This window comes from Phocoena phocoena, chromosome 5, assembly GCF_963924675.1.
Source record: "Phocoena phocoena chromosome 5, mPhoPho1.1, whole genome shotgun sequence".
Classification (NCBI taxonomy): domain Eukaryota; kingdom Metazoa; phylum Chordata; class Mammalia; order Artiodactyla; family Phocoenidae; genus Phocoena; species Phocoena phocoena.
In genome coordinates this window covers 36,199,267-36,215,873 of record NC_089223.1, presented here as the reverse complement: position 1 = coordinate 36,215,873, position 16,607 = coordinate 36,199,267, and the positions used below count along the sequence as shown (strand labels likewise).

At 42.7% G+C, this 16,607-nt stretch overlaps 1 protein-coding gene across 2 annotated transcripts in view; it reads left to right on the top strand.

Moving 5' to 3' along the window:
- Positions 1–16,607, top strand: part of AFF1 (ALF transcription elongation factor 1) — a 121,572-nt gene that overhangs the window by 23,325 nt on the left and 81,640 nt on the right. For both annotated transcript variants that reach the window (XM_065877333.1, XM_065877332.1), the window contains exons 2-3: positions 10,994–11,114; positions 11,888–12,808. In XM_065877333.1, coding sequence (XP_065733405.1) covers positions 10,994–11,114; positions 11,888–12,808 — 1,042 coding nt within the window. The remainder of the gene's footprint in view (positions 1–10,993; positions 11,115–11,887; positions 12,809–16,607) is intronic.

The following is a 16,607-nucleotide window of genomic DNA, read 5'->3' as shown; positions in this document are numbered from 1 at the left end:
GTATGATTTTCTTTTAAAAAAAAAAAAAGAAAGAAACCACTACTGTCTTTGCATCTGTATGCAGAATTCCATCCATTCAGCCAGTATTCATTTAGCTTAATGGGATAGAGTTGGGTGCATAGTGAGGTACAGGCGAGAAAAGGTGACTGACCTTCTGCACATTCTTCATGGAGGTGGGCGGTGGCGCCAGACATAGTTAAACTGATAAATGAACAGACAAGACAATTTTACTGATAAAAAGACAAAGCAGGGTGAAGTGCTAGAGAGCTCCTGCTGGGTGGGGAGAGTGGCCATTTAGGTGTGGGACCTGTATGAGGAGCTGATAATTACCGGAGATATTAGTGACAACATTGTCCTCAGCTCTAGGACCGAGCATCCAGACTGGGATCAGCAACGCACAGCTCAACCTATTCCAGGCATGGAAAGGCCAGTGTGGCTAGTAGTTGAGGAAGGGCATGGGGAGGGGAATAGATCTGGGAGATAGCAGTTGAAAGGAAGTGGGGATGGAGCCTTCCAGGCCAGGCTTCTGGATTTTAGTCTTGAATGCTAAGGGCAACCTATAGAGGGGGCTTTCAGCAGTGGAAGGAGCCACATAATCTGATTTGCATTTTTAAATTATTCCTCTAGATCTTGTATTTTCTTTGTTTTTCCCACGATGCATTTACAGCAGCACAGAGAGATTTTTCATTGTGGAAGTTTTGTTGCTGAAGTTTTACTCCTAGAGACAGCTTATTAATATTTTTCTGAATCTTGTTGATTTAAAATTAAATGTGTATTTGCTATAAATGTTACCCAAACTTTTTTTTATCCTTTGGTGTAGTATACTTTTATGATTAGTTGAAGAATAAAACCTGTAACATTAACTGATAAACATGCGGCGTTAGCTGAGGCAGCTTTCATGGCTGACCTAGGAAAAATGATGTCAGCTTCCTTCTAGGTTTGAGTCATTTGATGGGTACAACAGTCTGGTAAAATCGGTTTTAGGTATCAGACAGTGAATCATATTTTGTCATCAAATAATAAATAAGACTGGCAGAATTCTGCAGAATTCTGGATTGTTTGCAATTGAGTAATGCCAGAATATAATCGTTATAGTCAAAGACGTGTATTAAGTAAGCATCACTATTTGCTAAGCTCTCAGGAATAGTCCTTGTCCTTAAGGAGCTCACAGTCTAACCAGGGAAATCTTTAGGCACGTATACAGTTCATCTTGTTTTTGTAAATGTAAACATGGTCAGATTGGCAAGAACAGAGGTATCCCAGAGAAAGAAATCATTCACAGCAGGAGATGGAAGGTGAGAGTGGAGGTCGAGGCTAGAGGCAGTGATGTTTTAGATGGCTTTGAAAGTCAATTTAGGAATTCATCAGGGAACTAGCAGAGAGAGGAGGGTTGTGCTTTCTCCCAGTTCCTTGTGTTCAGAGGGTTGAGAGGTGAGGGAGTGGGCGGAAAAGGGTTTGTGTCCATGAGGGTAAGTGGAAGCCAGGTGGTGAAGGGTTGCTTGGCACACCTACCCCTCAGCTTTAATCCTGTAGGCAGCAGGGGACTTGGAAGCCTTATCAAATGGGTGAATAACAAAATCAGATTCATGATTTTTAGAAAGAGGCAGCTTTGTGGAGCGCATAGCCCAGGATGAGAAGTGAGGAAGTCCACACAACATTTGAATTTTGGATGCTTAATTGATTTAATGCCCCAAACATTTTTTTAAAGTTGAGTATGAATTAAATGAGGCAAGCATTAAAACAAGCAAACAAAACTTCAAGCTTGCTTGTCTACATTCTTTCCTAGTTTGTGACCGCAGCATTCTTTTAATTTGTGCCTGTAATGATACAGACTTTCACCAGCCTCATTATTTTATAGGTATGTGATGTGGTCCTTCATGGTCAGTTGAGTGTGCAAGAAGAATGGCCTGGGAATGAGGCCAGAGCTCTGGTTGATCCTAGTACAGACCAGACTTGCAGGAAGAGCCAACAGCTCCTACCCGTGTTTCTGATGGGTGCCAAATGGGCACTGCCAACCAGCAGGCCATCAGAGGCAAGGTGGCTGTGATCATCAGGGGTCTGTATAACTAAAGGGGGAGATGTAAATAACTAGTCAGGGGGCAGATTTATCTCTAGTGATCCTGTTTCCACTGCGGTGAGTAACTTCTTTGTCCTTTCAGTTAACTGCAGGTGAGTACTGTCAGCATTTTAGGGAACCCTTCTCAGAGACTGAGTTTTCTGGAATTTGGCAGTAACAATAAGACGTTCTCATTTCAAGTAACATTAAAAACAAATACTTTATTAACTGCCAGCTATGTGCATCATCAAAATCTTTGAGAGTGGGAGTGATTTCTTCTCCCTGGTGTGGTTTGTGTAATTGTCATTGGCGTGATGGCCTTCTTCCGTCAGTACTAGTTTTCTGTTTTTTAAAATGTGTTTGGAAGGCACAGGACTTGGGGTACTGCACATGGGAATGCATTAGCTCATTCGTCTCCTTCCCCCTCATCCCACTTTTGTTGGGGCTGTGTATCCCCACCCACACCGTTTCCCCCATGTCCCCTCTAAGACCAAGTAGTAAGAGGACAAGTTCTTGTGCTTTTCCATCTATAGGGCAAAAAAATGCCCCTCAAAATATATTTATATGATTAGAAAAATTATTTTTGTTTTTTTATTTTTTGGCCTTGCCACGAGGCTTGAGGGATGGATCTTAGTTCCCTGACCAGGGATTGAACCCAGGCTATCAGCAGTGAAAGCGGGGAGTCCTAACCACTGGACTGCCAGGGAATTCCCTGTGTGATTTATTAAGAAGAACAAAATGGGTTATAGTGAGACTACTCCAATTAAAAAACAGCAGCTGCTGGTGTTTGAACTTTGGAACATAGTCTTCAATGCAGTTTTATGAAGGTGGGTCTATAATTATTATTTAGCAACGATCTAAGACTGAGTTCAGGGTCCAAAATCAATTTTCAGAGGTTCTAATGAGAGTTATTGCCAAAATGAGCAACACCCCAATATTTCTTTACCCCTGATCTTGATACTGTTATATGGATATGAGGCTATTTCTTTTGGTTTTAATTAGAACATTTAACTACACAACTAATAAATGAATACTTCCTTGTGAAAAGCACATTTAAACAGAATTTTAAAGCAAGAAACTCCCTAAACCACCAAACTACCACCTACTCCCTCCACCCTGATCTGGTGCTCCTTCTTGATAGATTTTTGTAAAGTATATCCTTTCAGACCTTTGCTCCACATGAATATGCCTGCAGAGGACCTGGCAGATTCATTTTGAAAAGTAAATTAGCATGTCTCTCGTTAAGAGTGAAGTGACTCAGTTTTTTCCCCCCAAGCTTGCCCAGGTAGAGGCTGTTTCAATTTAAAACTCATAGTATGCCTTTAAGGTATATGAGATATCGTAAAGGTTGATTGAATTTTGCAAAATGGAGTCACAGCTCTTCTGGTATTTTAATGAGGCTGAGCATTTTGTGGCAAGCAGAAGTGAGTAGCAGAGAGAGCTGTTAGAGATGATCCTTTAGGAGCTCCTCCAGGAAAACACCTGTGACATACTGCTATTTTGTCATTTCGCTTTGGCTGGTATTTATTTTTTATATCATATTAGATTTTGTTTTAGAATTAAGTGATGTTTTCTTTATATTTATTGTGTGTGTTAAGTGGTGGGGCAGGTAATGAAGGTGATACCCTTGAAAGATTTAGCTGAGTGATTTTTATCATGAGAAAGCCGGTTGTGAATTCTTTCACGTGTACAGAGCGGGAGCCGAAAACATTTTCTATTCTTTGAAGCAACATTTCTTCTGCCTTCAAACATGGAGCCACTTTGATTTCTCATTTTAAAATGCATTTATGAGTGATACAGTTTAATGACAAAAAAAAGTTGGACATGTTTTCATAAAGCCAATGTGCAAAATGTTCTCTGATCCCCGGATTGTAGGAGTAGAGGACATAGAAACAAAGGCCAGAAGATGGACTTAAAAAGTCAACAAGGGTGGCTTCCAAACTAAAAAAGTCACTTGCGTGACGAATAATCACCCAAGCCTGCTGTCCTTTTGCCTCTGTCACTTTGTGACGTATGTCTCCACTCTCTAATCCAGAGTTGCCTATCTTTTGTGAACCGACTTATGAGTTTTATGTTTTGCTCTATCCTTTGTACATTCAAACCAGAATGGCATAGTGCTGCTAAAACAGTGGAAAGACTCGTTCTTTTCGAGAATTAATGCACCCTGTCGATTTCAGGATTTACCCTGTCCTTCCTGCCAAATGTCTCTTCCATGCCCATGAAAATAACTACACAGGAGAAATTGCACTCTGTCCTCCGAGAGAGAATTTAACTTTTAAACTTGAGTCGGTCACATCCATCAGAGGAAGGTCTGTGCAAAGTGACCAGTCAAGGGTGATAAATGGGTAGTCAGCTGTGCACAGCCTGCCCTGTGGGCTGAGTTGCCATGGAAGCGCCTGGTGGCATTCGGGGATCCTGCATGACTAACCTAGATTAGCAGCAGGGCCCTTGGGCTCAGCCTGGGGAAGGTGCTTACAGCCAGATGATAGCAGAGCCAGCACGCCCCCCCGCATCCCAAGCCCAACTTGGGCCTTCCTTCCCCTCCTTCCACATAGGCTCTTTCCTTTTTTCTGGTGCAGGGGAAAGAGAAAAAGGGGGATCACTCTCACTAATCCTTACAGAGCTGTGATTTCTTCATTTTATCTCAATGCTCTAATGCATGGGCCCATACCCGCAAGGAGAAGCATTTGAAAAGTGGGAGTAAATGTGCCCTGACAGGCCCCAGCATGGGGTTGACCAGACGACTGCATTCAGGGGCTGACTGGGCCGTTCTGAATTCCTCAGGAGTTTCACCACCTCTCTGAAAGCGAGCGCACCCTGGCAGGTTTTAGCTTTCCAAGCTTTGTTCAGGCTCCCGTGATGCTGATGGAGAGTGGTGGAATTCCGTCAGTGAAAACATCTGTGGCGCAGCCCACCTTAGTAATGGCATATGAGTCTCATATGTCACTGCTCTCTCTCACCAGGCACTGGAAATTGAAGCCTGTGGTTTCCCCTGTCGGTCTTTCTAGTTCACTTAATAATAATTAAAAAAAAAAAATGTGGTAGAGGAGGTGGTTTGATGTATTTTGCAGAAATCTTTCTGAGGCATCGGTGTTGAAACTTGCAGATGGTGAACAGTAGTATATGATCCAAAAGCAAGAACCTGCCTACTGCAAAGTAAAGTTATTCCCTATCTAAAAATATTTTTGCACACTTTTGGTGGAACTCATGGATGTCTGCTGGGTGGTCCGACTTTGCACCGGGAGGGGGGGGCACGTCAGCACGTGGACTTGTTTTTGAATGCAGCCAGCTGCTTCACATCACCATGTGACTTGTCCACCCCCCCTCCCACAGGTGGGGACTCCTGGGCTGACCAGAAAACTGACACTGAGGCCCTAGGAACATAGCCTAGGTCAGCCAGCCAGAAGTTAATGGGAGTGGAGCCCAGTATCGGGCATATAATGGCTACTTTAGTGCAAGTTTATTTTTAGTCTGTTCTTGAAAGAAATTAACGTGAAGAGCCCCTTAGCACATTAGAGATGACTTGTGAATCCAGAGGTTATTTTGGGGTCAGTGACCTTAAATCTGTAAACTTAAAAAAGGCTCTAACATAAGAATTGTAGCCCAGCTTTTATAATTTGAAGAGCAACTTCATGCTGTCATACCCCTCCCCTCCCACCCCCCACTCCCACCCCCAGTTAAGAGGGCCTTCTGTTGGGTCCATGGGCAGGGACAGACCTGTATGGATACATTTAAGGGAACATGTATTTTATGACTCTGAGATGCTCTGCTGGCAGGGATAATACCTGAATTGTCGATGTGTACCTCTTTGAGACTAAGGGATTATAAGCAATTATGAGTGATTGTAAATTAGCACATTTTAGCATGCCTTCTTTGTTTGTTCTATTTAATATAGCCTGATAGCTTTACTAGCCACCGAACTGTGACTCAGAACGGAAGCTTTGGTGTCAGGTGGCTTGCACTTGAATTTTCAGGTCTACCATTTAATAGCAGGTTGATCACTGAGCCTTATTTTTTTTCACCTGGGAAACGGGATTAATCATCTCCCTCTCACAGAGTAGTTGTGAATATTAAATAGGAGGCTGATGTGATTTGCCTAAAGCTGTCCCCACTGATTTGCAGGTGCTAAGTGGGGGCTGTCCTTGGCTCTGCTGCTCTCATAATTGCTATTGTTTCTTGGTAAGCCTAAAGCGATCCATATAGCCCCCAAAGACTGTGCTCTCTTGTACTCTTCAGAACCACCTAGAAACTTGTTTAACATTCAAATATCAGGTGCCACATCAGATTGAATCAGAAACCCTGGGGGCAGGTCTCTATGATCTGTGTTTGAACAAGTCCTCCAGGTGCTTCGATGCTCACTGAAGTTTGAGAACCTCTTATCTAATGCAAAGAGCCATGTAGAAATCAGTGAAGGAGAACTTATACAGTCGTCCCTTGGTACCTGCAGGGGACTGGTTCCAGGACTGCTGCTGACATCAAAATCCGTGGATGTTCAAGTCCCTCATATGAAATGGCCTAGTATGGTCCTTCCAAGTCTGTGAGTTCCACATCTCCAGACATGGAGGGTCAACTGTAACTCACTCTCTGTGAACAGTGACAAAGTCTGACAAACCTGATGTTGGGGTGAGGTTATCCTGTGAGAGCAGGAATGCTTTTTTTCCTTCATACCAGAGGAAAAACTGCCACCTTTAATTAAGAGAAGTGGTTGTCAACTTGTAATTATTCAAAGGTGAATTACAGAGTTTACGAATCACGTAGGACATTTACTGCTTCCTAAAGTCCCCTCATTTAAAATTCTTCCATCCACCCCCTCCTTGCTTAAACCTTGGTTTAAAAACAACAGTGGTGTGTAAGAGGCTGAACAATGGTTTACTCATGCTACTAATTGTGTTAATGTTTTTAAAATGTAAACTTCCCCTGATTTCAAAATGGAACCAAGAAAAAGATCATGAAAAAATTTGCCTGATACTTTAACAAACCATTCCTTAAGCCATTGTAAACTTAATAATAAGTAAAAGCCAAATAAACCAGAAAGCTGCCCAGTATGACTGGCAAAACCCTGTTAGTTGCAAGGAGAAGGTAGACAGCATAGAATGAGGGCTCACATCTTATCCTATGTCATCATCCTGGGGCTTGGACTGGTCACTTCCTGTTTCTTCTGCCGCCTTCTGCCCTGCCCAGGGGCCTTGGTGAGTGAGACCCAAGAGGGAGTTGCCCAGCAGACAGTGTGGGTGAAAGTGAGTTTCACTCACCAAGTTTAGGCCTCATAAAACTCATCCTACCAGTGACACTTGTGATATCTTTTCCTCACCTCACTATTTTTGGGTTTCTCAATTGAAGGGTGATGGTGAATAAGAAAAAAAAAAAATACACTCAAAGCTCATCTCAGAATTGGTATAATATTACATATGTCTGCCAGTGAAATCTGGGTGTGGCTTTTAAACTTTTTTTTTTTTTTTTAAACTAATGAAGTCAGATCTTTAATTAAGCAGAATCCTTAATTTAGTAGAATTCCTGCCCGGTAGGAGGCCTGTGCCTCAATTTTTGAATCCCAAAGCAGTAAGCCAGTGTTTGGAATTTCGTAAAATTGGGTTCTTCTCATTATTTTTGTAGCAGCTTTGATTATTTTGGAATAAAAATCTAGAAGTGTGCTAAAGCCTAACTGATGCTGAGATAAGGCCGAGCTGATCGATTTAGAAATACTTTAGTAATTTTAAAACCACTGTAGCTTTTCTTAAATGTGTGTGCAGTTGACAGGAAAGTTAAGCAAGGACCCTGAGCAACCTGATAGTTGAGATGCTACTGTTACACACTCTCGCTTTTCAGTCTGGGACTGAGAATTTTGCCATTTGGGGTGCCCTTTCTGAGGAAAAGGTAGCGATTACTCGGAAGTGGGCAGAACTCTGCCTCTTAAAGCAGAGCCATAGGCCAGGAACATTCAACAAGCAGTCAAGCTATAGAAACTCCATTGACATAACCAGCAGGAACAGACAAGGGAGAACTCCCTTTGTGGTGAGACTAGCAGAGCAGACACCCTTGCAAAGCAGCTTCCCCTTCTATGTGCATCCTGTGTGGGCTGTCTGTACCAGGTAGCTTTGCAAAAGAGAAGCTTGGGAGTTCAAGTTGCTTAGAGGACAGTTGCATGCCCTACCCCTCCCTGCAAACAAAGTGGCTGTGAAGCAAGTTTGAAGGGAAAAAATTATTTCCTGATCAACCCTCTTTTTTGGCTCCCACGGTTGGATGTTAATGTTACACATTGTGTGTGTGTTTTGAGCCAACAAGAATTAACAAAATTGGGGCTTCCCTGGTGGCGCAGTAGTTAAGAATCCACCTGCCAATGCAGGGCATGAGTGTTCGAGCCCTGGTCCATGAAGATCAGACGTGTCGCGGAGCAACTAAGCCCGTGCGCCACAACTACTGAGCCTGCGCTCTGGAGCCTGCGAGCGACAACTACTGAGCCTGCGAGCCACAACTACTGAAGCCCACGTGCCTAGAGCCTGTGCTCCGCAACAAGAGAAGCCAGTGCAATGAGAAGCCCTTGTACTGCAATGAAGAGTAGCCCCCACTAGCCACAACTAGAGAAAGCCCACGCGCAGAACGAAGACCCAACGCAGCCAAAAATAAATAAATTAAAAAACAAAAAGAACTACCAAAATCATAAAACAATTGAAAGCAATTCTTGAGTGATCAACAGGTCCATTGTGCTACTGTCAACTAGAAATAAGTCTGTGTGAAATGTGTGAGATTCAGACTTCTTAAAGAAGACTTCGTAAGCCAGTTTCTGTTTTAGTTTTTCCTAAGTGTGTTGACTAACATAAATGTTCACTTTGCTGTTCTTTTAAAATCTGATATCAAGATACCCATCATCTAGGAAAAGTTTTTGCTATGGTGATCTAAACAGATAATTCTTTACTACATCCCAGTGAATTCAACAGGGTAGCGCTTAGCCTCCTGCACACACACACACACACCTCCCCGCCTCCCACAACCTGTAGATTGAAGGGCTATGGAAATAGCAGACACTCATTTTTTAGATGATTATAATTTTTAAAAAACTGTTTTTGCACACCGTGTCTTTCAGAGTTAAATTAAAAAATTACAGGTGATATACTGTAAGCATAGTGGCTGTTTTTAAATTAAAAAACATTTACTGTTTAGCTTCTATGCAAAGTACCATGCTTTAGCGCCAGGAGGCAGAAAAATATGAGAGGTTCTATTATGATGGGCTTGACATTCAAGGTGAAAGGGGAGAAGGGGAGAGAACCAATCAGTATATTAAGTCAGGTGGATTTGAGAAAGCTTTTAGAGTGGGTGAAATTGGAATCACTCGCGATCTTCGCTGGTAGCTGAAAATTGGGGATAGTAGTATGTGGTTGAGAGAGATGGAGAGGAAATTCCGTGTGATTAGAGTGAAAGCATCGAAGTCCAGGATATCACCGAGGAGCAGGGAGTGGTCTGGCATGACTGAAATACAGAGGTGGTTTGAGGGAGTTTTGTAGGTAAACTGGTCCTGGAAGAATGGTTATCTTTCAGTAAAAGGGGGGTCTGGGGTGGGGGTGGGTTAGAGCAAGAGGCTGCCCTTTACCGGGTGTGTTCGGGGAATGGACATGACTGTTAGGTGGAATACATATGGTAGGCCTGCAGGGAGACAGGAAGGTAATTTCTAGGGTAGGTCTGTGCTAGATTATGGGGGAATTTTAATGCCAAAGGAAGGGTTGAGAGTTTATTCTGCAGTAGCAAAGAGCCATTGAATGCTGGTTATTTTAAAATACGGATGGTGACATGAGAACCAGAGCCTTAGATCGGATTTCTCTCCTTGAGAAGGCTAAATTAGAGGGACAAGATGTGGAGGCAGGGAGACCAGTAAGTAGCCTCTTGTCAGAGGAAGTCAGAGAAATTCTGAGAGGGCCTAGGTGCCGGGAAAGGGGTGGGGGAGCGTGTCTGACATCAGGGCTGGAATTTCTGAGGTACATAGAGCCTTGGAGAAACAGTTGAATATTTTCCGATTTATTCACATGATGTTGGGGGGAAAGATTCAGTAGATACTCTAAAGCAAGTCTATGAGGACAAAAGTCTTAATAGTTCTTATTTTCATTATTCTTACATAACACATGTCAGGGTTGGGAAGGCGTGGCCCGAGTTGCTGACCTAAGGCAAGCCCACTTTTGGTTTGCATGCTAAAACTGCACTCTTTTGGGTTTCCAGCTTCGTGATTTGTTTGCCAGTAGATGCATTTTTAACCCCTTTGGTGCCGGGGCTGATGATTTAGGATACATTTTTATGTGGTTTAAGTAGTGCAATCAGATTATAGTTTCTTAGTAGGTAGAGCTGACATCTAAAATTGGATTTTCCCATCCTTGACATTTGAAATGAGAAATAAAAGTTATCTTTTCAGGTTTACATGCCAAGACTCTTCCAGTAGAGTAGGCTGAGAATACAGTAAATGCTGTTTTGGGTGCCTGGTAATCTTTTAATTATGAAATAAGCCTTTGGATTTTAATCTTCCAAAATATAAAATACTGATCCAGGAAAACAGCCTTTTTAAAGTTCACATCCTGCTGACTCCGTCAGATGAAAAGCGTCCACCTCTACCCTCTATTTCGCAAGGCGAAAGTAAAAATATCATTAATCTTGTCTCAGTCCCACCACTGACTATAAAAGACTCTTCCATTTGGAGTCAGTCCTGAGCCATGAAGCCAGTAGCCCAGAGTGAACGCTTAGTTTTCCAGAACCAGGACCCGAAGCTGGAGGGTCGCGGCCAGCTGACTGAGGCCTTAATCTAGGAGTGGGACGAGGGACTTGGGCTTTCTTTAAACCAGCTCCCTTGTCATAGAGGCTTCCTGAGCTGTCCTTGCCTCCCTCACACGTGTACGTATGCACAGCAAAGCTTGGATACTGATAAACTTTGTTTTTGTTCTTTTGTGGCATCTGAAGCAGCTTGTACAATGAAGACAGAAACCTGCTTCGAATTAGAGAGAAGGAAAGACGCAACCAGGAAGCTCACCAAGAGAAAGAGGCATTTTCTGAAAAGATTCCCCTTTTTGGAGAGCCCTACAAGGTAATTTCTTTCTTTCTTTTAAAATTTATTTATTTAATTTGTTTTTGGCTACATTGGGTCTTCGTTGCTGCGTGGGCTTTCTCTAGTTGTGGCGAGCAGGGGCTACTCTTCGTTGCGGTGTGCGGGCTTCTCATTGCAGTGGCTTGTCTTGTTGCGGAGCATGGGTTCTAGGCACGTGGGCTTCAGTAGTTGCAGCACGCGGGCTCAGTAGTTGTGGCGTGTGGGCTCTAGAGCACAGGCTCAGTAGTTGTAGCACACGGGCTTAGTTGCTTCTGCAGCATGTGGGATCTTCCCTGACCATGGCTGGAACCCGTGTCCCCTGCATTGGCAGGTGGATTCTTAACCACAGCACCACCAGGGAAGTCCTACAAGGTAATTTCTTGAATATGAGAAAGTCTGATTTATCACCATATTTGACTTCATGATGAAAGTGAGTTTGAACAAGGGTCACACTTGTGAAAATAAGACAACTTATCCTAGAGATCGTTTTTGAAAACAAAATATGAAAATCTTCTGAACCTCGGTAAGTCAAAATTACCAAAGTTTGTGGTTTTCTTTTGTAATGTTCGTCTCCTGTATTTAGTAATATTTGTCCTTGGCAGGCTTCTCAGCAGGGGAATTGAGTCGAAATTGCATGTTAAATTCGGTGTTACACATTAAATTGAGGTGTTTCTTTTCTAATGGCATTATGTAACATGGTTTACTAAACAATGGTTTTCCTCCCCCTCTTTTTCCCCCTCAGTATCTAACTCTGCTGTCTTTTCTTTTTTTAGACAGAAAAAGGTGATGAGCTATCCAGTCGAATACAGAACATGCTGGGAAACTATGAAGAGGTGAAGGATTTCCTTAGTACCAAGTCCCACCCTCAACGCTTGGATGCTTCTGAAAATAGGTTGGGAAAGCCAAGATACCCCTCATTTCCTGAGAAGGGGAGCAGCATTCCATCTCACTCCTTCCACACTAGTGTCCACCACCAGCCTATTAATACTCCTGCCTCTGGACCACTTCCCATTGGTACCATTAGCCACAACCCAAAGATGGCGCAGCCAAGAATGGAACCAATGCCAAGTCTCCATGTCAAAAGCTATGGCCCACCGGACACCCAGCACATGACCCAAGATCGCCTTGGTCAGGAGGGGTACAGCTCTAGTCATCACAAAAAGGGTGACCGCAGGGCTGATGGAGACCACTGTGCTTCAATGACAGACTCAGCTCCAGAGAGGGAGCTTTCTCCTTTGTTCTCTTTGCCTTCCCCAGTCCCCCCTTTGTCACCTGTACATTCCAACCAGCAGACTCTTCCCAGGACGCAAGGAAGCAACAAGGTTCACAGCAGTAGCAGTAACAATAAAGGCTACTGTCCGGCCAAGTCTCCCAAGGACCTACTGGTAAAGGTCCATGATAAAGAGACCCTTCAAGACAGTTCAGTAGCAGTTGCCAGCCTTGGGGTAGCCCCTCCCCAGCCACCTTCTCAGACTTTCCCCCCACCCCCGCTCCCCTCAAAAAGCCTTGCAATGCAGCAGAAGCCCACAGCTTATGTCCGGCCCATGGATGGTCAAGATCAGGCTCCTAGTGAGTCTCCTGAACTGAAACCACTGCCGGAGGACTACCGACAACAGAGTTTTGAAAAAACAGACTTAAAAGTGCCTGCCAAAGCCAAGCTCACTAAGCTGAAAATGCCTTCTCAGTCAGTCGAGGTGAGTGGAAGTTCATATCTGAGGCAATTCCAGTGTGAAGAAAGATTTGAGGTGGAAGTTTCTGGAGGTTTAGGGGCAGGGGTGTCAGTAGCCTTTGTTCAGGGAGATTCCTTTCTGGCTTTAGGATCTTGTTGACCCACAAGAAACTCAGGTCTGAAGTGAATTACTGATGACAGATACTGAAATGTGATTTGTAGAAAGTTAAAAAATCTTTTTATTGAGCCATGATTTACATACAGTAAAATATAGAGATGGGAAGAGGATAGTTTGCTCTGTTTTGAAAAATGGATACACCTATACAACCCACAACCCAATTGAGGCAGAGGACATTTCTAGCATGAGAGTTTCAGGAAGATTTTGAGCTGTCTTTGATTTTTGGGGGCTTTGGGGAACACTGACTTCTTTAAAGACACTGTAAAGAAAAAAATTTTTTTTGGTTAATACTTCCTCTTCCCCAGTTAGTTTTTCCTGAGATCCAAACCATAAAAAAGTGAAAACAAGAGATCAAAATGTTGGAGGAGTATTAATTTTTAAAGATTTGTCCCCTATAAATTATAAGAAACTGTGAAACTGAATTTCTGTTCTAATATATTTTATTTACCACCTACAAAAGAAGAGTGGAGGTGTGATGACATCTCATTTGAGAGAGTCACAAATATAGAATGTTATTCAACTATGGCTTTTTCAAGTAAACAACATACTTTATCTTTTTAAACAAAGGAAAAATTCCTTTTTCTGCTCCTTTGACAAATGGCAACGTGGTGTTTCAATGAGAAGAATCAGAGCACACATTCTGTCACTGAAATTCTAAATTAACACCAGTTACTCAAATTCAGATTTGTAGTGCAAAGTGAAATGTTTGAAGTGAATTTATTTTAGCGCTTATCTGTTAAGGTAAAGTCTGGTTGAGTTACATCAATTGTATAAACATTCTAATTTGCATATCCAGTCCTCAAAGACTTGTATGTGCACCCAGATACCAGCTTTACATTAGTTTTACATAGTGCTAGAAGGCAAAATTCCTTAAGGTTTAAAAAAAGAAAGAAAAAAAAAAAAATTCCAGGATCTGTAGCTGGAAAGATAACCCTTATCTTGAAGGAGGAAAATCTGTTCCTTTGTGGTGTCAGCTTTTGGTTTAGAAGAGCTTAGGGTTTTGTCCATAGTCAGCTGTTGAGCTGGAGTGTCTCTGGATGTCTTCAGAATGTGACTGGTTTGGAGGCTGAGGAAAAATTAGAAAGGAGTAAAGCACGTGGTAGAAATGACCAAGATGGCAGAACAATCCCTATAACCCCATAAGCTATGCAGATTCACTGCAATGAGCCATTTATTGAACATTTTGTGCTCTGTTGGGTGGTAGGGGTAGGGAACAGAATGAAGATGGAGAAGAATAAAGTGAGATCTTCCCACCTCCTATGGTCAGTCAGCCTACCTTATAATTCAGAAAGAACTTAATGGAATTTTCTTTATTTATCAAATAAGGTCTGTTATATTTTCCTAGTTTAAAAAGAAAAAAAAGGTAAGGGGACAATTTAACATGTTTTCTTTAAAAAGAAAACTAAGCAACTAAAAATTGCTTTAAAACAATTCTAAGACCAATTAGCAAATATTTGCATTGTCTACCAAATACCCAACCATATGTATAAGCACAGAGTGGGATGCCAAGGAAGTACTGGTCCCTGTCCCAGAGAGATGACAGTCTAGCGTGGAGATCAGCCTACACATGTGAAACAATCAGAGAACTGTCTGCTACTAGGTGCATAGAGAAAGTTTCAAACATCAGCCTTAAGACAGTGAACCCATGTAAATTCAGCCAACAGGTTTTCTGGTAGACCTTTTAGGTTAGAGGATCCCGGTTAACCTTTTGCTTTCCTGGTGAAAAAAAGATACGGTGAGTTGAGATTTCTCCAGGGTTTTACAGCTCCTCAGATTTAATACATATTTCAAACATAGGACCACATTAGACTAGGTCCTTGCATATTTTCTGAGTGGACAGTTGAACAAAATCATTCATAGATGTGGTAAGAGAATGGGGTTTTCTTGGCTTTTCTTGACCTGCTGTCAACAATTGAGTAGATGTAAACGTTTCATCTTCGGCCTACGTTTGCAGTCAACCTTCATTTTAACATGATGGCTCCCTCTGGCCTCTATCAGTGTTCTGAGGCCAGTGGCAGCTGTGGTGCTAACTGCCTTGGAGCCCCTGGGTGGTGTTGGTGGCATGGGAGGATGGAGCTGAGGGGTCAGGCAGATGAAGGGCTCTGGGCAAAGAATTTGTAATGAAGGGGGAGTAAGTCTGGGAAACAGGGATATTGGTGCTTTCTGGCGAGCGTTTAGATTCGGTTTAGTAAGATCTTATGTTTCACAGACTTACCATTAATTTTCTGTTTGTAGACCCAATAAAATGGCTATTTTTTTAAGGTTTTAAAAACATGTAGGGGCTTACCTGGTGGCTCAGTGGTTAAGAATCCGCCTGCCAATGCAGGGGACATGGGTTCGAGCCCTCGTCCGGGAAGATCCCACATGCCACGGAGCAACTAAGCCCGTGTGCCACAACTACTGAGCCTGCGCTCCAGAGCCCGTGCTCCGCAACAGGAGAAGCCACCGCAACGAGAAGCCCGTGCACAGCAACGAAGACCCAATGCAGCCAAAAATAAATAAATAAAATAAATATATTTTTAAAAAAGCATTTAAAAAAAACCATGTAGATTGGATTTTAAAAATCTCAAATTAAAAAAAACATATATATATTTTTGGCTGTGTCGGGTCTTAGTTGTAGCACGTGGGATCTTTAGTTGTGGCATGCGGGCTCTTTATTAGTTGTCAGATTTTAATATTCTGGTGAGTCAAAGGAAAGCATAGAGGTGGGGGACAGCAAAAGTGGGGAATTAACCCCAGAGCAGGTAAATTCTGAATATAGAACCGGAATAGTAGCAATATCTTGGGCTGCTTGTGGCATTGGGGCAGAAGGATAGAGAATGCCAGGGTGGAAGGGGAAGTTGGCTGTTGGTAGAGCCATGGGAAGGGGCATGGGGATAGCTAAGTGGTTTTCCTTTATTTGCTGAATTTGTCCTAAGGCAAGTCGGAGGAGGTTTTCTTTCCTGGCATTCTGAGTGTGTGGGTTTTGTGGTTTGTTTCATTGCTCCCCTCCCCCACTGCTTCCATCAAACAGTATTTTTAAAAAATGGACCAAGATGGGAAAGTCATCTTGTCTGTCTGGCACTCCTTTATTCTCAAGCCACATACGTATGAGTTCCTTGCTATTTTCTCTCCTTTCACTTCATGGGAAACACTTGGTTTGTATATTTTAGTTGGTTCTCCTAAATAATGGTATTCCTTTCTGGGATAAGTGATGCTCACTGTTAACACTTAGTCTTTCCTAAAATCCTACAGGAAAAAAATTATCAAAAGGTCAACATTCTGACTAAATAGAGGCTAGAGCACACAGCGTGCACTGGATTTTTCTCTGGGCATGTTGGTTTTAGTTTTGTGTCAACTGGAAGATGTATAGCATCTTGAAATGACCCATCTGAGGATATAGCCAGGACTCCACGATCTCACATGGATGCCTTCCAGCTGTAGAGTTGCCACATCAGAGACCGAATTGCTCAAACGGAAGGCTGAGATTCCTTGTAGCTCTTTCTACCGGAAGTTAACAAATGAGAGTGAGAGGAAAACCAAGGCATCTCTGTGTGAGCGTTCCTGAGTGTGGACCCTGGACTGGAGTGGATGTGCTTAGAGGCAGATAGGTGTTTTACTGAAAGGGAGAAATGGATTAAGTTGAGGTGGGCATATTAAATTGTAT